Source organism: Balaenoptera musculus, chromosome 9 (assembly GCF_009873245.2).
Source record: "Balaenoptera musculus isolate JJ_BM4_2016_0621 chromosome 9, mBalMus1.pri.v3, whole genome shotgun sequence".
NCBI lineage: Eukaryota > Metazoa > Chordata > Mammalia > Artiodactyla > Balaenopteridae > Balaenoptera > Balaenoptera musculus.
Window position 1 is genome coordinate 14,065,331 of NC_045793.1, and position 22,899 is coordinate 14,088,229.

The 22,899-nt window shown below is 35.2% G+C and overlaps 1 protein-coding gene across 8 annotated transcripts in view; it reads left to right on the forward strand.

The window, feature by feature from the left end:
* The window catches only part of BRAF (B-Raf proto-oncogene, serine/threonine kinase), a 162,139-nt gene that overhangs the window by 114,650 nt on the left and 24,590 nt on the right, over positions 1–22,899 (forward strand). For all 8 annotated transcript variants that reach the window (XM_036863233.1, XM_036863232.1, XM_036863235.1 and 5 more), the window contains 5 exons: positions 948–1,065; positions 3,200–3,284; positions 4,310–4,486; positions 19,750–19,796; positions 20,602–20,720. In XM_036863233.1, coding sequence (XP_036719128.1) covers positions 948–1,065; positions 3,200–3,284; positions 4,310–4,486; positions 19,750–19,796; positions 20,602–20,720 — 546 coding nt within the window. The remainder of the gene's footprint in view (positions 1–947; positions 1,066–3,199; positions 3,285–4,309; positions 4,487–19,749; positions 19,797–20,601; positions 20,721–22,899) is intronic.

Consider the following 22,899-nt stretch of genomic DNA (forward strand, 5'->3'; position numbering starts at 1 on the left):
CTGTCTTCTTAGAAGTCATAGGCAAATGTATTGTCACCTTTTAGATATATGATATATAGTGGCATATATGTCCATATTTGACACAGAATTCCCATAATCAAATAAATTTAAGAGCTGATAGTTTTTCGCTTAAAAACAAAACACAACACTCATTTTTGCTCTCAACTCTAATATCATTGAGTAAAAGGCAGTTTTGGAAGAGCAGGAATAGTGTTCTGTTTCTAAACTATGGAAAGAGAGTAAGCTACTATTTTAGGAGGCATGATTAGGCATGTATGTTCTAAAGAGTTGGTCTGAAATACAAATATCTACCAAAGGACATTCTTCCCTAATGAAAAATTGACTGTCTGCTGTAAATTAAATCTATATTAAAAACTAATCATTTTAGCAATAGTATATGTTGGATATGTGGGTCCTTTATCATCCCAAAGTGATTGTATATGTTGATAATTTTTTTTGAGAGAGATTGGGTCAGATAAGATATATGAGGAAATTTAGCACTGACTGGGAGAAAGTAATTAGATTATCAACAGCCATAGTACCTTAACTTTTTGGCCTTTGGAGCCAAAACTAGTCACAAACGTATAGCACTTATCTTGCTCCTAGTAGTCTTCCAAATGATAAAAAAGCCGCTTTATTTTATTGATTTTAATAATAAAATTTAATAATAGTAACATTTCTGCTCATACCCAATAAATAATTTTTATTTTTTAATAAACTATTTCCACCCTAATACTGACTTAGGTCTTAAACTTAAGTTCTATATTGTAAGAATCATCCTTCTATTATTCCTCTAGAGTATGGGTTTTTTTGGTTGTTTTTTCCAAAGTTCTTGCTCTCTTCCTAACTTACGTCCCTTTCAGGAATAGGGAAATGTACTTAGTGTGAAGCATAAGATTTTCCTTTTTTGTTTGCCTTGGCTTGACTTTTGCACTATTTTTATCAAGAAAACACTTGGTAGACGGGATTCAAGTGACGATTGGGAGATTCCTGATGGGCAGATCACGGTGGGACAAAGAATTGGATCCGGGTCATTTGGGACAGTCTACAAGGGAAAGTGGCATGGTATGTATGTAATACAGTGACCTTGTCACAAATTATAATAATAGAATATAATAACTTTTATAAAAAAATATCAAAGGGAGTATTCACTGTTTGCATCATTAAGGTAATTTTGATCAGATGCAAGAGTCCTCCAAAGGTTTATAACAGAAATTATGGGAAATAAAAACTGGATTCACAGCAGCCAGAAGTTTAATCATTATACTACAGTAATAATTTTTAAAGATGATAATCCTCCAGATGAGCTAGTCCCCAAGATTTGTTTTTATTTTTATAAGTCTTTCTGCTGGTAATTTTATTTGTATTATAAACCACAAGTAAACATACAAAAAGAGTACTTACCAAAGGAAAGACTGGGCAGTAAACATATAAAAAATGTTCAGTCTCACTAGTTGTGAAAGAATTACAAATTCAAAAAATAGAAATCATTATTGCCTCTCAAATGACTTATCTTTCTTTGAAAAGATAATCAAATGGACCAAGTTTTTTTTTTAATTGATTATATTTAGAGTTGTGATTGTAATGCTGCTGGTGGAAACATAAATTGCTATGAATTTTCTGGGGGGCAGTTTGGCAATATATATATAGAGCCAACAATTCCATTTGTAGAACAGGAACAAACGTGTGTGCAAGTATATTCATTAGAGATTTGATATTAATGAAAAATGGAAATAACTTAAGTGCTCATTAATAGAGGAAGGAATAAATAAATTGATAACCTCCATATATGATTATATAGAAATTAAAATGGTATGGTAGATGTCTATTTTATGGAAAGGTGTATGTGGTATATTTTAAAAGCAGCATGTATAATATCCCATATTATGATGCTACATATAAATATATATAACATAATTTTTTAAATGACCATCAGTATTTTAGTATATATCTTTTTAGGTTGCCTTTTTCATATGTATTTATAAATATTTATACTGCATACATATAAAAGCCTAGTAGGGTATACATCAATAGGTTAATAACAATGGTCATTTCAGAGTGACGTGATTATGGGAGATTTTAATTTTATTCCTTTTGCTTTCAAAATGTTTAATTTTTTAATTTTAAGTTTGATTTTTTTTTACTATAAGCACTTTATTTGATAATCAGGAAAAATCAGTAAGTTAGTTTAATTATATTGAAATATACATGCAAAAAAGTACACATAAGTGTACAAGTAGCTAAAATTTCACAAAGTCAACACACTGTTCAATAAACAGGAGATTACCAGCACTCTAGAAGTCCTCCTTATGCCCTCTGCCCCCAAGGGTAACCACTGTCCTGACCTAAACAGAAATAATACAGGATGTACTCCTTTGTATCTGGTCCTTTTTACTCAATATTGTTTATAAGATTCATCTATATTATTGTATGTAGTTGTAGGTTATTCATTCTCTATATAGTGTTCATTGTGTGACTGTAGCATGACTATCTACTGTGTGATGAGCATTTGAATAGTTTCCAGTTTGGGGCGATTATGGATGCTGCTTCTATGAGTATTCTTAGTACCTGTCGTTTGGTGAACACATGTGTCCAAGTTGGTTGGTATATACCTAGGAAAGAATTGTGGGGCCCGTAGTAGGTACTGCCAACAGTGTTTCAAGTGGTTGTACCAATTTATACACCCTTTGGCAACGTAAGACTTGTACCTGTTTCACATACAGTTTTGTGTTTTTTAAATAATTTTCCTAAGTAAAAAGCAACAAGTGATCCATGGATTCGAAAAGGTGTTAAATACTCTGATAAAGAAGTCTGCAGTTTTCTATTTCAGCCAAGTTCCATTGGGCCTGTCAACTGCAGTTTTAACATTCAGTTAGTGAATGTGTCTAATTTAGTTTTGTTAAATAACTAGGAAAATATCATGGGTGTTTAATTGGTTAAACTAAATTTCCAGGGGAAAAATGAGATTGGCTGTTTTTTTGGATTGGTATTTTGAAATACTAGTATAGGAATATTATTGTTAGTTTAGTTTTTATCCTTAGACAATTAATGCAGTTTAAGAAGTTAAGGTATAATTTATTTGCAGTTTTATAATGGTATATTTTTAAGGCCGTGGTAATTAGTGAAAATACCCTAGATTTTTTTATATTTTTAAATTTTAAAAATTGGAATGACATTTGGAATGGCAATTACCTTTTAGGTGATGTGGCAGTGAAAATGTTGAATGTGACAGCACCCACACCTCAGCAGTTACAGGCCTTCAAAAATGAAGTAGGAGTACTCAGGTGAGCTTGTGTGAATCACGTTTTCCAGAGAAGTTATCTTGATCAACTTGTGTTTTCCAGTGGTAGCCACTGTTAGCTTTACAGATTTACTTAAAATGAATAAAACAAAGTTTGTCTGAGTATATTTTGTCTTTAACTGTATTCTTGTAAGTGGTATGCAATATTATATGGTACAGCTGATAGAAATATTAATCCTAGAGTGAATTAATGGAAATATAGTGTTCTGATCACGAGAAGTAATACTTCCACTTATGGAGACAATGCTCGCAAAATTCTGAGCTTATCAGAACACATTTAGAGATTGTATCAAGCCCTGGAACTTAAGGAAAATTAACAAACTAGAATGTGTCCAGGCAAGGACAACTTAGATGGGGAGGATTCTGGAACTATAACTTCGGGGGGAAAATGGTCAACAGAACTGAGAATATTTGGGTCCATAGAAGGCTGTTAACGTTCAAGAGGGTATAAACTTACTCTGTTTCATTGCAGAGAGCAGAACAGGGAATCCAGTGAAGGAAGTTGTAGGAAAATGATTTTTTTCTCAACCTAAACTTCTACTAATACTAGAACCACTTTAAAAGAAAAAAAAGAGGGGACTTTCCTGGTGGTCCAGTGGTTAGGACTGCGAACTTCCACTGCAGGGGGCACAGGTTCGATCCCCGGTTGAGGAACTAAGATCCCACATGCTGCGCAGTACAACCAAAAAAATTTTAAAAAGAAAGAAAGAAAAAGAGTAGCGGGAACAGGCTACAGTCTCAGTGATAAACTTCCCATAATTGAAGGTATTTAAGGAATCTCTAGTTGCCTGTCTATGAGGTATACTAAAAAAGATGTTTATGAAAAGGGTAGGATGTTAGACTAGACAATTCCTAAAGTCTCATCTAAATTTATCCTTCTGTTGGCTTTTTTAAAAATACCTTTTTCTGACAACATCTTATTAATAAGTAGACTGCTTTGGCCCTCTTTTTTAACATTTGCTAAAGTTTATCAACATTTACTATTTACTGTCACATTTCTTTTTACAGGAAAACTCGACATGTGAATATCCTACTCTTCATGGGTTATTCAACAAAGCCACAACTGGCTATTGTTACCCAGTGGTGTGAGGGCTCCAGCTTATATCATCATCTCCACATCATTGAGACCAAATTCGAGATGATCAAACTTATAGATATTGCACGGCAGACTGCACAGGGCATGGAGTAAGTTCCATTCTGTTAAATCTCTTGTAAGTTACTTTTGAAGACCATTGAGGACAGTTTAAAGGTTTTAGCTATTATTCTTTTGACTTACATCTTCAGTTACTGTCCAGCAGCATGTAGACACTTCTAACTAATGGCTAGCAATATGATATTAAGAAACAAAATAGTCTCTCGCTGGTATAGTCTTCAAAACATGTATCAAATATTTGATAATAAATATGTGACTACAAATTTATGTTTAGCATGCTGTAATTTAGCTAAGCAATAAGGGCTCAAAAGACAAAAATAGACCAAAAAAAAACCCTACTAAAAAGTCATTAACAGTTATTGAAGTATATAAAATGATTGTTAGTTATCCTTTCAAATTATTTTTTCCATGTACCCATATTTTCTATTGCAAAATGATCATCTGCGTGAAATAAAGTAAAAGTAAAGTAAAATGAAAGTCTACATTTTGATCCTTTTTGAGGATTTCACGTTCACTTGTTCATATCCATTGAATTTTGCTGTGTAATTTAAAAGATAAAAAGTTACTCTATAAAATTTATCATGAGCCAAAATAGGAAACTGACTATGAAGGATAAATTTTGCATGCAAGTACAAATAAACAGGTAAATCAAAAGGTAAAATTAAATAAATTTTGAAAGCACTTAGATGAAAAAATTTAAGTGAGTAAAATATGTTTGAAAGTTCCATAGGTAGTTTAAAAATATGCATGTGTCTTAAGTTAATTTAACATTTTATAGTATACAAATGGCTTTCACATGCATAGGCAATTATGTCATTTAATCTTTATAATGTTATGAAGTAGATATTTTTATTTTATGTTTACAGATAAGGAAACTGAGGCTTCTAAATGACTTGTCTAGACTCCACATTTAATAAGCAGCAGCAAAGGTGTTTAACTCAGAATTTTTGACTCCCAAACCATTATTCTTTCCCCGTAACCACTATAACCACTATACTGCTTTTACATTATAAAATTAGAATAAAAAAGGTAAAAGAGTATACGTGTACTAATGCCAAAAACTCTGACTCAGGATCATTTATGGCAAATAAGCATAGAACCAAGACTCAAAACCAGATCTAGCTGTTAAATCTTCCCACTGTCCTACCCTCTCTGTCTCAAAACTAGACAATATATCTGTAATTTAGATTGTTTATAAACCTGTATTCAGCCAAAATCCTTATTGCAGCAAATTATTACCTTATTCGATAACATTACCACTTATCCAGTAGACTTAAAAACAATCCCACCTCTGAATCTGAATCTGAATCTGTTCAAATCTGAAAGATTATATTAAAATCTTGCAAAGAGGGACTTCCCTGGTGGCACAGTGGTTAAGAATCCGCCTGCCAATGCAGGAGACACGGGTTTGAGCCCTGTTCTGGGAGGATCCCACATGCCGCGGAGCAACTAAGCCTATGGGCCACAGCTACTGAGCCTGCGCTCTAGAGCCCGCGAGCCACAACTACTGAGCCCACGTGCCGCAACTACTGAAGGCCGCGCACCTAGAGCCTGCACGCCGCAACAAGACAAGCCACCACAATGAGAAGCCCGTGCACCGCAACGAAGAGTAGCCCCTGCTCGTGGCAACTAGAGAAAGCCCGCACGCACGGCAATGAAGACCCAACGCAGCCAATTAATTAATTAATTTTAAAAAAAAATCTTGCAAAGAGTAAACCTTGGCCAGAATGGTAAACATTGAGAGAGAAACAAAGCTTGTTCTGCTCCCACCCCACCAGTCTCTTTGCTGTTTCTTCAGCAGGCCAAGCATGCTCTTTCCTCAGGGCCTTTGTACTTGTTATTTTCTTTTGGGGATAAGTACTCATGCCACAAATATTCATAGAGCTTCTCTCTTATGTCTCTGTTCAAATGTTGCCTTTTAAAGGAAACCTTCTCTGATCACCTTATATAACATTTTCCTGCCCCACTCTGTCACTCTATACCCCATTCTTGTTTTTAACACCCAATTCCATATAACATATTTGTTTATTGTCTGTCATCCCCACTAGAATACAAGCTGTACAAGAGCAGGGGTCTTGTTTTGTTCATTGTTTTATCTCTAATGCCTAGAACAAGGCCTGGCCTATGATAGATACATATTACAAAAATTTAAAAATGAAACCATGATTACACACAACTGCATATTATTGATAGGTTTACCTTCCAGAAGAGAAAGCAGTCACATCCTTGTCATACCAAAACTGAGAAATGTCAAGAAAAGGAAAAATAGTCAAAGAAGTAATAAAAGAATAACAGAGGGGAAAATGCTTTTGCTATATACAGAGGCAACAGAGAATAGTATTAAAAATTGTTTTAGAAACAGTAATGAGGCAGTGAAGTGCCAGTGTCGATTAAGGTAAGAAGTGACAGGAGAGAAGAACACTATCAACTTGGAATCGTTCTGTGGTCTGGGGAATAGTTAGTTAAGAGGCAATATTTTCCCCTTACTTTACAGTTTGGGATCGATAAGTATAAAGTTTTACAGTCAATTAATTTCTCTAAAATACTTCGCTTACATTTTTAAGTAACACTTACTATATGATGTGTATGTCTGGCTATAAATGTAGATCATCCCGTCAGTTTATCCTATATTTGAATAGCTGAAAAAGTATTAATTATAAAATGTAAGCCTTCTAACAGATTATATTTTTTATTACCAGCTTAAATTTAACCAAAGAAGATACAATTCCCTTTGGTTCTTTATAAGACAATATATACAACTGGGGTTAAATGTACCAACACATCTTTAGTTTCTGAAGGCTTTGGCAGATTGCAAATCCTCTTATTAAAGTGGCTATGTGATTTTCAGGTTAAGGTGACAGGTTTTTGCTCTCTTGAAACGCCACCAAAACTATAATAATGAAAATTGTTTTGAAGCATGAACATATAAAGATGGAGAAAACAGAGAGGAAGAAAAGAATAGCAGTAACATTTTAGAAGCTAGAAAGCAGATGGAGAAGTGATAATGGACATAGTACACCCAAAAAAACTAAATTATTAACTGACTGTGGAAAAATGGAAACCAACCTGATTTGTACCACAGAATTCTCAAGTCTCAAGAATTGGCACTGTGAGGTTATCTCTGGAGGAGGAAGAGTACATAAATGAAAAGGCCTGTCTGAAATGTTTCTCTAAATCCCTTCTCCTGCTCTGTGCCACTGGGTAGATACCCCATCCCTACCCTGGCAGTACACTGGAAATGTATCCTCTGGAGAGGGGAGAAACTCTCTGGACCCAGGACATAGGGGGAAATTGGGGGGGGGGGGCGGTGGTGAGTGACTGCTTACTGAGTGATGAACAGAGAGTTCCCCAGTACTCTCTTTTCATTTGCTTCCCGGACTGCTGGCAGCCAAACCTTCCCCTTCAGGCAGGACGTTGGAAGAGTTTTGTCTGAGGAATCTTATCAGCCAAGAGTAAAGACCCAAAGGTAGTGATATCAGGGATTCCACCTAGATGGGAGTACATGGGAGTTCAAAAACAAGAAGCCCATCTGTATGCTCAAAGCTTTCCGTAGCCTTTTAGTCTCAATCTGAGTAAAGACAAATTATCTCTCAATTACCAGACATCAGAGGGAAAGCCTCTGATGCCAGTGAGAGAGAACAAACGGGGGAAAAGGCAACTAGGAATAACAAACACAATGCAAGGAGAAGAGATACCCACCCCCCCAAAAAAACCCTATCAGTTTTCTCAGAGATAAAAGAAGATTTTCTATCTATGAAACAAGAACAGATGCTTTATAAGGAACATTCAGATAACAATTTAAAATGTTAAAAGTGCTGATATTTACAGTACACTGGAAATTACTTTCCTTGCAATTATTAAACTTTTAAATGTCGGATTCCTCTTCCCTTGTCTTCCACCATCATTTCACAAAGAACAGAATAGGCTAGATGTAGCTGACCAGTAACTCCATAGACTATTTAAATAGCTGCTTAATAATGTACTTCTGCACAGCCCTCATTTCAAAATAGTCTGCCCCCTGCACGATTTCCAGATGCTGTTGAAAGTGATCTTTTCTACTTTGCAAAATTGACTCTAAAGTCACAGGGTATAAGCAGAATAAGAGCATCCTATCTCATTGTATAAAGTACTAAGGTCACAGTCATTCATAAGATAAAAACTTTAGTAATTAGGAAGGTTGAATCATTGGGACTTTCAAATATGTCACCTTTATTGGATTATAGAATATAAGCACATGGTGAATGAGTGACATTTCTCCTGTGTGGTTCTGTTCTCTCTCTTCAGTAAAAGATCATTTCTGATTCCTAGGTTAACTTTAAGAGAGCAGAGCTATTCTAGTGGTAGATAATTAAAGACTCACTCTTAGGAATCAGGATTCATGTAGTATGTTTATCATCTTCTCACCTGATAGTCATTGATTCAGCCTAAGGGCCAGGGTATTTTAAAGAATAATGTTAACTAAAGAAATTTCAGGGCTCGTCAGTCTATCGTGCTGTTTCTTTGCAGGACTTTTCGTTTCAGTCTAATATTTGTTTATAATTTTAAATTTAGCTTTATTAGAAAATTGACTAAATGTTAAATCAAGGAGGCACAAAGAAAAGGTTCTGGTCTGTTGTTTACTCACAGGAGTGTTATATTCTGTATATAAGGTGATTAAAAATAATTTGGGGATAAATCCTCACAATTTACTTTTTAAAATAATGAAGCGTATGCCTCCTTTTACTCATAAGTAAACCTAGTTACAGGAAAGATAGTAGGATGAATTGAAGCTGAGAAGATGGTGAACATGTATTAATGATTGAAAATAATTCTGATTAATCGAAGAATTATTATAGCAAACGTCATTTTCTGGTAGACAAAAACAGTAATTGAGAGGAGGATGCTGATAATCACAAACAATGCAAATTAAAAGAAGTACACTATGTTCTACCCACTGGAATTGGCAAAATTCCTCAATTCTGGCAAGGTTAAGTGTTGATAAAGGTTAGGGGAATTGCTTACTGGGACACTCCTGATGCAACCAACCACCCTGGGGACATTTTGGAAGTATCTATTAAAATGTAAAGTGTCTGGTCTACTCCCAAGAAACACCAGCTTTTGTTCCAAGAGATGTGTATAGGAAGAGATGTATTACAGGAAAATATACAATAGTGGAAAATTGGAAACATAAATGTCCATTAGTAGAGGGCACATAAGTGCAGGGAGAGAATGCATAGCAGAAATGAATAGTATGTGCATCTACGTCAGCTTCACAGCGTGTCCAATGAGAAAAGCAAGCTGTAGCAGGAGGCCATTTAAAATTTCAAAAACAAAACACTACATATGTATTTTTTAAGTCTTACGTATATGTATGTAGAAGTATTAAAGCAAAGATTAGAAGGTATATGCCAAGCTCAGTAGTTGTTGTCTCCAGGAATGGCAAAAAGGGGTCAAGATGGGGATAGCTATCAAGGAGAGAGGGGCTTTAGCTTTACCTATATAAAGTTCTCGTGGTTTCTGGCTTTTAATTAAAAAGATTCTACAGTTGTGTTTTACTTTCACAACCTTTTTACAGGTATAAATTTTTTAAAAAGACAGGAGGCAAATGTGTAAAAATTTAACAGGGTTAAGTATGGTGAGAATAAGTGATTTCTACATTAGCCTTCGTTGCAGTTTTTCTTAATTTCAAAATATAAGGTATTATAAGGAAATACATAATCATTATAGAAAATTTAGAAAATGTAAACATAAATAAGCACCAATACTCCACTGAGAGAGAAGTACCATTAGTGTTTTGATGTGTAGTATTGTGTATCTTTTCAGAATTCTGTATTTTAATACTGTATACAGTGGTTTGTTGTTGTCGTTTTAAATATGGAATCACACTGGTTTTACCTTTTTTTTTTACTTGCTCTTATTTTAGACATCTTTACTGATCAATAAATATTATGTTCTGACTCCAGCTCTGATACTACTAGTAACTCTTTTTTTTATACCAACTATGTTTTGTGGTTTTTTATATACAGTGATATATTTAGCAATTACATAATACTTTGTGCCAGACACTGTTCTGTGTACTTTATATATACTATCTCAATTAATCATCAACAACCCTGTGAGGTAGATCCTATTATTATCCACTACTTACTGATGGAGAAACTACAGTTTAAAAGGCCAAGTGACTTGCCGCAAGCCTTTTGGCTTCAGAGTGTATTTCCTTAAACTCTACACTGTTCTGCTTCTTCAGTTTAGTCAATCCTTTCAACACCTCAAGTGGGCCCTTAATGCCATGCAGCAATCATACTTTCCCTTCCCTGGTTTTTTGCTCTTCCTCTCTCGTAGACACTGTCATACTTCCTTTATCCTCAGTTCTCCAACGCCTCTTCTCCAAGAACTGTCAGCTGGTAACCTTGCTTGCCATTTCATTAAGAAAATTAGAAGCACCCACCACAATATCTACCTACCTACCTACATTCATGTTCAGTTTTTCTGTTTCATCACTAAGAGTAAAAGCCAGTCCTTCAGTTTTGTGCACTAGATTCCATCCCCTTTCTCCTACTCACTGACATCTTTTGAGTGGCTCTCTCCTGTACATTATCAGATTTTCCTTTTCTACTGGATTTTCTCCCATTTTAAAACATCTTTCTTATCATGCACATTTGGAAGAATGTTGACAATTGTTGAACCTAGGTGGAGGGCACCAGGGTATTTATTGTACTCTTCTTTTAATTTTTCTCTATGATTAAAAATTTTCATAATAAAAAAGTTGTGGAGGTCCCTTCCTTGATCCCACTTCCCTCTGAAGCTATCACCTCATTCCTCTTGTTTCTTTTATAGTAAAACTTCTCAACAGAGTTGTTGATATGCACTCTCTAATTTTCTTCCCTCGCCTTTTGTCTTGGACTCCACTCCAATCAGGCTTTTTTGCCCCTGACACTTCACTGAAATATCTCTGAATAAGATAATTACCATGTTGCTAGATCCAAGGGTTAAATACTCAGTCCTCAATCTTTTTGACCCATCAGAAATATATAATGCATTTGATCACACTCTTTTTCATGAAACCTCTTCTTAATCCTTTAAACTCTACCACCTGGGAGCCTTTTCAAATGACACATTTTAGGCACCACCCCAGATCTCCTGAATTGAAGACTACATTTTAACAAGATCCCTAAGTGATTTGTATGCATACTAAAGTTTGAGAAGCACTACTTTAAATCATATTCTCCTGATCTTCCTTCTCCTTACTGTCTGTTCCTTCTCAGCTAGTTCTTTTTCAACTCCTAACCTCTCTAAATATTGGAATAGTCCAGGGATTACGTTCCTTTGGTAATCTCATCCAGTTTCATGAGTTAAAATACCATTTAATTACCTTTTCTATTCCAGTCTCCAGCCAGTTCATTTCCTCTGAACTCCAGACTGTCATATCTAACTGTGTGCTCAACATCGCTTGATTGTCTAATGGACATCTCAAATTTAACACGTCTGATTCTGAGGCCCTGATCTTTTTCCTCAAGCCTGCCCTTCCGACAGTCTTTTCATCTCAGTAACTGGCAACTCTATTCTGAGGCTGCTTATGCCTGACATTTTGTACTTAATTTTTGACTCCTTTCTTTTTCTCATACCATACAACCAATCTATTAATCAACTCCTGTTAGCTCTATCTTTAAAGTATATCTAGACTCTTAACAGCTTCTCATCACCTATTCTGCTATCACCCTGATTCAAGCCACAGTTATCTCTTGGCTGCATGAGTGCCTTGCTTCCACCCTTACCCACCTTCGGTTTGCTCTCAGCACAGCAGCCAGAGGGGTCCTTTGAAGACTTTGGTCAGATTATGTTGCTCCTCTGCTCCTCCAGTGTCTTCACATTTCATGCAGAAAGGAAGCCAAAGTCCTTTATAATAGTCCTTGTAATGCGACCACCACCACAACCCTCCCTCCCCCACTGCCGATTTTACTACCTCTCTCAGCTCATTCACTACTCTTCTCCCTCTTGCTCTTTCTGTTCCAAGCCAGTTTGCCTTCTTTGCCATTCTTAGAACATGGGAAGTACACACCTGCTGTAGGACTTTGCCCTTGCTGGTCCCTCTGCCTGCCGTGTTCTTACCCCATATCTGCATGACTCCCTCCCCTCCTTTGGATCTTTACCCAAAATGTCCTTTGAAAAGAGGCCCTCCCTGGCCTAAAATTACAGCCCCTACAACTTAGCATTTTCTGTCTCCCACCTATAGAACACAGTATATTCTACTCATGCATCTTTTTTATTTTCTATCTTCTATACTAAAATGCAAGCCCCTTGAGGGTAGGGATTTTCTGCCTTATCTCCAAGACTTAGAACAGTTGTTGCTTAGCACATGGTGGGCTTTCAGTAAATATGTGTTAAATAAATGAAAGAAAGAACCTATGAAGGTGAACATAATTATTATCTCCATTTTACAGGTTAGGAATCCAAAGCTTAGAGAAATTATGTCATGTACCCAAGGTCGTATGGCTAGTAAGTGATACAGTTGGAATTCAAAGTGAAATCTGTACACTCAAAACCCATGCCCTTCCCACTATGCCTCTCTGGTCATGTCACTCAGGTCCTCTGGGCTCTGGTTTTCCCATCAGCATAAGTGGAATTATTGCCTTTTTGCTTGCTTCACAAAAAAACACAAAGGTTATAAAACCAAGTGATGTAAAAATATCCTGAGAACTTGAAAATGCTTTACATGTACAAGAGGGTGATAGTAATTCTTTGTTTTCTTATAGAAGTTATACAGTTTTTGCTTTTAGTTTTAGTTCTTCAACCCACTTCAAATTGGTATGAGGTAAGGGTTGAAGTTTTTTTTTCCTCATACAGGTATCCAATTGTCCCAGCAACATTTGTTCAAATATCTATCCTTTCCCACATTGAGCTGTCTTGCTCTTATAAATAAACAAATATCATGCTTCTGATCTTATGTATTTGGGCTTATGAATGCTTGAAGTGAACTTAAAAAGAGAGAATAGCATAGTTTTTGCTATTCCATCAATATCATGATATTCCATGTTTACAATACATCCTCATTTATTCTCTTCAGGCCAGTGTTGTACTTAAGAAACTATGATGAGAATATTTTCCAAAGAGGGATTATACCCTCTCTAATGCAGGTCCCAGCTAGGAAACAAAAAAGACATACGAATATCATATTCATGGACTAGAAAACTCAATATTGTTAAGATGTCTGTTCTTTCCAAATTGATCTATAGAATCTATAGGTTCAGTGCAGTCCCAGTCAGAGTCTCAGCAGGATTTTTTGTAGAAATTCACAAGTTGATCCTAAAATGTAAATGCAAATGCAGTGGCTAGAATAGTCAAGACAGTTTTGAAAAAGAACAAAGTTGAAGGACATTTAGTGTGAGATTTCAAAACTTGCTATAAAGCCACAGTAATCAAGACACTGTGATACTGGCATAAGGATAGACGTGTGAGTCAACAAAACAGGAAAGAAAGCCTACAAATATATCTATTATGTCTGTGGTCAGTTGTCTTTTTTTTTTTTTTAACCAAGATGCTAGGGCAATTCATGGAGAAAGGATAGTCCTTTCAACAAATGTTGCTGGGACAACTGTATATCCATATAGGATAAATAAATAGCCCTTTCCTGATACAAGGCATGAATATTCATTCAAAATGGATCACAGACCTAAGACTAAAAGCTGAACATCTAAAACTTCTAGAAGAAGTATAGGAGAAAATCACTGTAGCCCAAAGATAGGCAAAGATTTCTTAGGACACAAAAATTAAGAACCGTAGAAGAAAAAATTCGTAAATTAGACTTCATCAAAATTCAAAACTTTTGCTTTTCGAAAGACATTGTTAAGAAAATGAAAAGACAAGCCACAGTCTTGAAGAAAATGTTTGCAAGATACATTATCTGGTGAAAGAATTGTATCCAAAGCATATATGGAACTCTTACAATTCAGTAAGTAATAAGACAAACTACCCAATGAAAAAATGGGCAAAAGATTGGAGTAATTTATTAAATAATATAAAAGAATGGCAGATAAGCAATGCAAAGATGTTCAATATGTTAGGCATTAAAATAGACAAGGTTCCACTGCACACCCGCTAGAATGCGTATAATCAAAGCCAACAATACCAGGTTTATTAGCAAAGATGCAGAGTAACCAGAATTCTTATACATTGCTGATGAGGATCTTAAATGGTACAACCACTTCGGCAGTTTCTTTTAAAATTAAAATTACCATATGAGCAATTCTAATCCTACTGATTTCCCCAAAAGAAATGAAAACAAGTCAACAACAAAGATTTGTACATGAATGTTTATAGTATGTTATTCATAATTGCCAAAAAACACAACAACCCAAATGTCTGACAGGTAACTGGGTACGTTGTGCTATATCTGTACACTTTTAATACTGCATGCAGCCAGTGTGTGAATCTCAGGGTCATGCTGAGCAAAAGAATCCATATGTTTTTGTTTATGTGAAATTCTAGAAAAGGCAAAACTAATCGCTAGTGACAAAAATCATTATCAGTGGTTGCCTGAGCCTAGGGTGGGTGTTATTAATTGCAGAAACGTGTGAAGAAACTTCTAGGGGTGATGGATATCCATCTTGATTGTGGTTGGTCTTTAGACAAGTGTATATATATATGTGTTTGTGAAAAACTCTTTAAACTGTGCATAAAAATTGGGTGCATTTTGTGTTGTATACTAGTTATACCTCTCAATAAATTTGATTTTTTTAACGCGAGAGAAACTGAAAAATCTAAGTAAAAATAGAATTTAGGCCACTATAGAGCACAACTGAAAAATGTGTGAACTCCATGTATTAAGGATTTTAATTATTTTAAAGTGGTAAATGATTACTGACTATGCAGGAGTAGCAGAATGGCATTCCCTTCAGTCTTGCTCACTTTCCACATTGTGATTATGAGGGCTTGGAGGGCAACAAAGTAGAAGGGAGACCAGAATTTGGAACTGTATTTGGATAAAATAACACCTTCTCACCACCGTCACGCATACCAGTCCAGTCAACCGCTAAATTCTCTGTTGGTGTCAGAGGAGAGATTTAGCTTGCTGTGTGAAGACTGATGAACTTTTTTGAAATTGTGTAGCATTAGATGAAAGAGGACTGAAGTGCTAATGTCTGTGTAGGCCAGTCGTTTGGTTTTAGAAATAGTTGAAAATACAAGAAAATAGCAGCAAACTTGAGTGAGAGATACTTGAGGCTTTTATAAATAGACTAGACTGGTAAATGCCTGCACCTACAGATGGTGTAGGCGTAGTATTTGAATTTCAGCAAGGTATTTGAATAATATCTCTCATGATATTCTTGAGGATAAGATGGAGATATGTAACAAACATGAAGAATTTAACTAGGTTCATAACTGTATTATTGTCATACCTGAAGCTCTTAAGCTAGGAGATGTTTGTCCTCCTCTTGAATATGACTGCGTATTTACAGATAACTTAGATGAGGGCATCATTAGCATGCTGATCTTTTACAACTTATTTTTTAGTGAAAACTAAAATTTTAATAAGCTGAAATTATAGGTCATGTCTACAAAATATGAAATCTTATCCAAGTCCAAAAAAGAGAAGTATACAAATGTAGGATGGGGGAAATGGTTTTGTAGGAGCAATGCAAGAACAACAACTCTCTAGGGTTGTAACTGAATAAAATTTTAATAGGAGTCAGTAGAGTGACTGTGGCTGCCGTAATAATAATGGCTGACGCAATAAACATTTTTTCCCGCTGTAAGGAAGATGAAGATGAATTTGGGTTTTGTTTTTGTTTTTTCTGTTTTTTGAGATTCCAAATGTAAGTGAGATCATATACAGTATTTGTCTTTCTCTGACTTATTTCACTTAGCATAATGCCCTCGAGATCCATCCATGTTGTCATAAATGACAGGATTTCCTTCTTTTTTTGATGGCTTATTCCTGTGTGTATGTATGTATGTGTGTATTACCTTTTCTTTATCCATTCATGGACGCTTAGGTTGTTTCCATGTCTTGGTTGTTGTGAATAATGCCGCAGTGAACATGAGAGTGCAGATAACTCTTTGAGATCCTGATTTAAATTTTTTTGGATATATATATACCCAAAAGTGGGATTGCTACATCATATGGTAATTCTGTTTCTAATTTTTTGAGGAACCTGCAGTCTGTTTTCCATAGCAGCTGCACCAATTTATATTCCCACCAACAGTGCATAAGTATTCCCTTTACTCCTCGCCAACACTTGGTATTTCTTGTCTTTTTGATAATAGCCATTCTAACAGATATGAGGTGATATCTCATTGTGGTTTTGATTTGCATTTCCCTGGTGATTAGTGATGTTGGACACCTTTTCATGTATGTACCTGTTGGCCATTTGTGTGTCTTCTTTGGGAAAATGTCTATTTTTAAAACTAGATTGGGTTTTTTGCTACTGAGTTGTATGAGTTCTTTATATTTTTGGGGTATCCCCTTATCAGATATATGATCTGCAAATATTTTCTCCCATTTGGTAGGTTGCCTTTTCATCTTGTTGGTGGTTTCCTGTGCTGTGCAGAAGCTTTTTAGTTTGATGTAGTCCCACTTGTTTGTTTTTGCTTTTGTTGCCTTTACTTTTGGTGTCAGACCCAAACAACTTGTCATCAAGTCCAATGTCAAGGAGCTTACTGCCTATGTTTTCTTCTAGGAGTTTTATGGTTTCAGGTCTTACATTTAAGGGGAGGATGAAGATGAGAATCTCACTCTAGTTTGTGTCGATCAGATCAAATCTAGAGCATTGTATTTCCTTTCGGGGCATCATATTATGGTCTGAAAAGAATGTTGAAAAGCTGAATCTTGGATAAGACCTTGGAAGAAGTAGCGTAGAGAACAGATTTTACTGGATGATTTGCCAGCTTTAGGATTAAATTGAGTCTGTAGATGGACACTTTTTCTTTTACAAGGAAGGAGACTCCTAACGGAAACCTATCAAGAGAATGATACTTAGTTTATAGCATGTTTTTTCTTTCCTGCTACTTTTATAAACTTATAAGGTTCTCCTTAACATCTTCGAAAGGTAAGAAGGAGGTCCAATTTAATTGTCCTATGTAGTGGATAGACTTTTGCATCATCTGTAGCAAAATCAGTTTATTCTTGTTCCTGTCCTTACCCTCAACCAGTTATGTGGTTTTTGGTGTCTTCCATTGTAACTGGTTGGTGCTTAGGAAATTATGGTTTAGTGTCAGCCTATATAGAATTATTTAGGGTAGTAATTACTCTGGAACATTATGTAGGGATTGAGGTATGATACCTATCCCATTTTTCCAGCTGGGGACTTTAGGTCTCTTTTCTTTCCAACCTTCCATTATATAGACCTGGATTTCTGTTTTTTTGCTGCTTTTGTTATAGACGTGTTACAGAAAGAGTTTATTAAATGAGATATAAGTTAGTAAAGCAATTTCTAAACAATAGAGGATTACACAAGAATAAAGTAGTGTTATTTCAAGTTGCAGCTATATGCAACTTTGGCCTATAATAGATTTATGCTGTTTATGGTTATATCACTAGCTCAGCCATCATATTTATATCTTGTTAATTATCTAGTACTTTCCTGGTCAGAAATTTTCTCTCTTCAACCCTCTAGTTACATTTCTGTCTACCTTATTCTTGCTGTATTTCTCTGCATCAGATTTGTTGAAAGGATTGACACTATCCATCAAGAAATGCCTTTATCTTCCCATCTTATAACTTCATCATGCCTCCATATTTTCATGTATACCATCCATTTGTTGTTGTTATTGTTGTTTTTAATTTCAAAGGAGACAGAATGTCTTTTCAAAGACCAACACGTTACCTGTGCACTAAATACCAGACTGAAGCACTGAGCTCCACCGCCAGCACCATCACCTGTCCCCTTTTCTTTCTAATGAGGATAAGGTTTCCCCATCTTGGAACAGCTTTTGATTGAGACTCATTTTTCTCCATCTGTTTTTTACCTTTGTTTGTCACTGCAGAACTTTTTAAGCAAATGAGACCTATGACATCATGTTTTTTTTCAATGGAAGAGTGACAGTGTGATGTAGTATATCAAATGCTAGGCCTAAAAAATCATAACAACAAGATAAGTTCAGATTGTGATAAATGCTGTGAAGGAAGTAAACAGTATCATGTGAGAGTAATTGGAGGAGAAGGAGTTACGTGTATAAACAAGTAATTTTAAATGAAAATTTGGTCTGAGAAAAATTTTGAGATCTTGATCTCTGGATGAGAAAATTTAATTGAAGATGAGAAAGCATAAATAATAAACGTAATTATTTGCAAATTTTCCATTTTTAACAGTGTTCATTACATAATTTTGATTATATCATTTGAATTATAAAGTTTTACTTTAAGGCAAAATTTATTTCCTAACAGTCATTGTTAGATTTCAGAAGTCTCATATGTCTGTTCTTTCCAGTATTAAATGAAGAAAAATAACCTTGACTAGGACATTATATGCATCTCATTGTAGTTGATTCAACAGATATGTATTGAATACCTGCCACATGCCAGGCACTGTACTAGGCACTGGGGATAAACAGAAGTAAACTAGACACAGCTCTTTCCCTCAATAAACTCAACTGAGACAGTTTTTGGGGGTAACAGATGATTTAAACTTATCATTGACTTTGAAATAGATTCACTGTGTCCATTACATCTTAGAAAGTTAGCTCCTTGCTAGTTTTAAGAAGGTATTTTAAGAATATATAATTCTACTTTTAAAAATGGTTTTATTTTATCAAATGGAGTTTATATTCCAAATAGAAAGTGAACATAGGCAGGTGAAAAAAATACATGAATCAAACTGTTAAAATAATTACTACATAACTGAACAGGGGAAAGAAAGATCACTTGTGGTTGAGTCTTGGGAAAGCTTCACTTAGGAGTCATAATGTATATTGAATCTTAAAGAATAAATATGATTCAGTAGAGAATAGAATGAAAGCTAATTTGGTGTGAGAGGGGAGCACTGGTCACAGGGGTGGGATTAAATACCAAGGTATACTTAAAGGACCTGGATAAATAGGCTTGACTGGAGTGGAAGGTTTGTATTGGTAAATTGTAAAAGATAAAGCAAAGTCTTTCAATAGAAAAGATTTTGGTTGTACCATAATAGTAATATGGTCCTAAAATCCTTAGTTCACTTGTAGTCTATTTTACTATTTCTTATTTAAAGGGGTTATGTACAGTTTGCAGTTGTATCATGATTCTAAATAAATCTTTATTTACACCCCTAAATGTGTTCTATAGATACTGAGGCCAGAGTCTTTAGCTCTACTCAGGTTAAAATGATGTTTTGTTTTTCAGTTACTTACACGCCAAGTCAATCATCCACAGAGACCTCAAGAGTAATAGTATCCTTCCTGAATTTGTCTGCGAAGTTTGAAAACATCCTGACCTTTTCTCCTGCATTTTATCTTCACATTATGTAAAAACAGTTTTCATGCTTAAGTTCAATAATACACTGTAAAGGGAATTAATAAATGGGTTTACACAAGAGTATAGTAGTACAAGGTACTACAACCTGCTTTTGGTTTTTGAACAATTGACCATTACAAAAAAACCTATCAAGTCATTATGATAGTAGGACTCTTTGATTGCTTGTTTATGTTCTATAAGCACCATAAAATGCATAGTTTTGTAGCTATCTACTAGTTTCTTTCAGTGCTCTGACCTTGCTCAGTGGTAGTTGAGATGTAACTGAAGGCTCTACATTATATACCAATGAGGTGAGAAAAACGTAACGTTTCTTCTTCCATAAGCCCAGATTAAGATCCTGTCTGCCAGTTGCCTTCCTTCATTCCAGTGAAGAGCCTTTACAGCTTTCCCAGCAGTGCCAGAAAGATATTTGGGCCTACATTACTAAAATCTAATGGGAAAGTTTCAGTGTCTCCCATAAACTTAGGAAAACATCTCACCTCATCCTACCACATTTCAAGCACCAAATATCTTAAAAGCAGGTCACAGAGTCCAAATAACACTAATTATTTTTAAAACATATTTATTAACTTTAAAAGGAAATATGAAGTACTATACTTCTTTAAAGAATATCATAATATATAGAATTATAGAAATTAGATCTCTTACCTAAATTTTTCATAATGGTTGCTTTGATAGGAAAATGAGATCTGTTGTTTTCCTTTACTTACTACACCTCAGATATTTTTCTTCATGAAGACCTCACAGTAAAAATAGGTGATTTTGGTCTAGCCACAGTGAAATCTCGATGGAGTGGGTCCCATCAATTTGAACAGTTGTCTGGATCCATTTTGTGGATGGTAAGAATTGAGGCTATTTCTCCATTAATTAAATTTTTGGACCCTGAGATGCTGTTGAGTTATTAGAAAGTCACTGAAGATTTCAACTGTAGTATTTTCATAGTTCTCAGTATTCACAAAAATCAATGTTGATCTTATTTTATATATAAATAGATTTTAACTTTTTTCTTTATCTTTAAAAAGAATATTATGAAACCAGTTTCAGTATATTTCAAACAAAAAGTGTATTTTATAAACACTGTTTAAATTTTATTCAGATTGTCTCTTTAAAATATTTTGTGTTCAGAATGTTCTGTGTATCCTGTTTCAAAAAAAAAAAGTATGCAATTTAAGCAGGTGTGATCTGCAGCCATTATTAAGGTTTCAATAAAAGAATTACTCCCTTTAAGAGAGAGGCTGTTTCACAATCTTATTTAAGCCTAAATTGGAAAGTTACTGTCTTTAGACTAGAAAGAACCATATAATTATGGGCGGCTGGGAAAGGAAAGACAAAAAGAAAAATGAAAGGTAGATTTTTAACACTGTCAGTTTTGTGTGCCCTGCATAGCTCTTTCTTTCTCTTTCTTCATTCCTATTTCTGCTTTGCGGAAAATAAGAAAGAGAAGTTATAAGAGAAGGGAACCAAAACTTCTGTGCAGTTACTTTCAGCAGGCTGTGAAAAGGGCAGCATAGGATCATTTTCTTAAGCCAGCCATTCTCTGGAGGGTCCTTAAGACCCTTTCAGAGGTCCCCAAGGTCGTCCTGTGTGAAACTAGATTTTTCTTCATATTCTTCAACACATCAGAGCAGATTGAATGCATAAGCAAATATGTGACTCTAGCTGGCTGCTGTTAAACCAGTCAAAAAGAATTGCAGGGACTTCCCTGGTGGTCCAGTGGTTAAGACTCCACGCTTCCACTGCAGGGGATATGGGATCAATCCCTGGTCGGGGAACTAAGATCCCACATGCCGCGCAGCGTGGCAAAAAAAAAAAAGAATTGCAGTACTATTCTTCTCACTAAACTTTGTTTTTGAAAATACAGTTACTTTTCATTAAAAAATGGGTGATCTATGGTAACATCTAATGACTGTTTTGTTATTTAAATTAACAAATATTTTAACAGTTTCTCAGTTAAGTTTTAATATGATGAATAGCCACAGGTATAATCCACATAAACAGAAGCTTCTTGGGGTTGTCCATAATTTTTAAGACTGAAAAAGAGTCCTGAGACCAAAAAGTTTGAGAACGTCTGCTCCAAGCTGAATACAGGGTGTCCCAAAACTCTTAGTGCAGCTTTAAGCTTTAAATAACTGAATCTGCAGTAAGACTTTGGGACACCCTGCTGGAAATAGAAAAGCTGCAAGGGCTTTCAAAGCCACATTTGCCTAAATTCCCTGAACTTATCCGTAGCAGTTCCATAGAGAGAATTCCAAGGTAGGATTCTGAATTAGTCAAGATACGCCTAGGGTTAAATTTGGCCATGATTTCTTTTAATAATAACTGGCATTAGAGTGGCAAGGTGGGAAGGGGCGGCACTGGACTTGGAGTCAGAAGGTCTGTACTCTCGTGCTCTGTTTGACTCTTGCACGTTTCTTGACCTCCTCCAAGTCTCTCCATCTTTAACATTGGGTTGAACTAGTGGATTTTGAATGCATTTTCTCAGGTTTAGTAATTAGAGTTAGCTATATTTTTTTCTTCAATATATGTTTGTTTTAATAAATAATTATAAACAAGAAGCTAATTAATAATTGTAATCTGAATCTCAGATACCTTTAAGGCATATACCTTGTAACAAAGATAACAATGTATCCTAAGGGGGAGAGAAATTGCAAAACCTACAATTATAAAGAAACAATTGTTACATGTTTTAAAGGTGTGTTTATTTTAACTAGTGCCGGGAAAGTTAGGCTCAGTCAAGTCTCCAGATTTGTCCTTTTCCAAAAACCTTGGCTTATACAGTTTATAGACTATTATACATGAAGGTTTATATTTTCTTTTAATTTCTTTTTTGTTGATACCTGGGTAGATGGGTTCATCCTTTATTCCATCAAGCTGCGTTTTAAGACAAGAGATTAGTCAGTAGTACACTTAATTGTTGAGTAAAATCCATTTGGGTTGATATTGCCTTCAGAAACAAATGTGGTATATCCATAGACTAGGAGAGAAGAGTTTGTTCAGAGCCAAAGGTTATGTAATTCT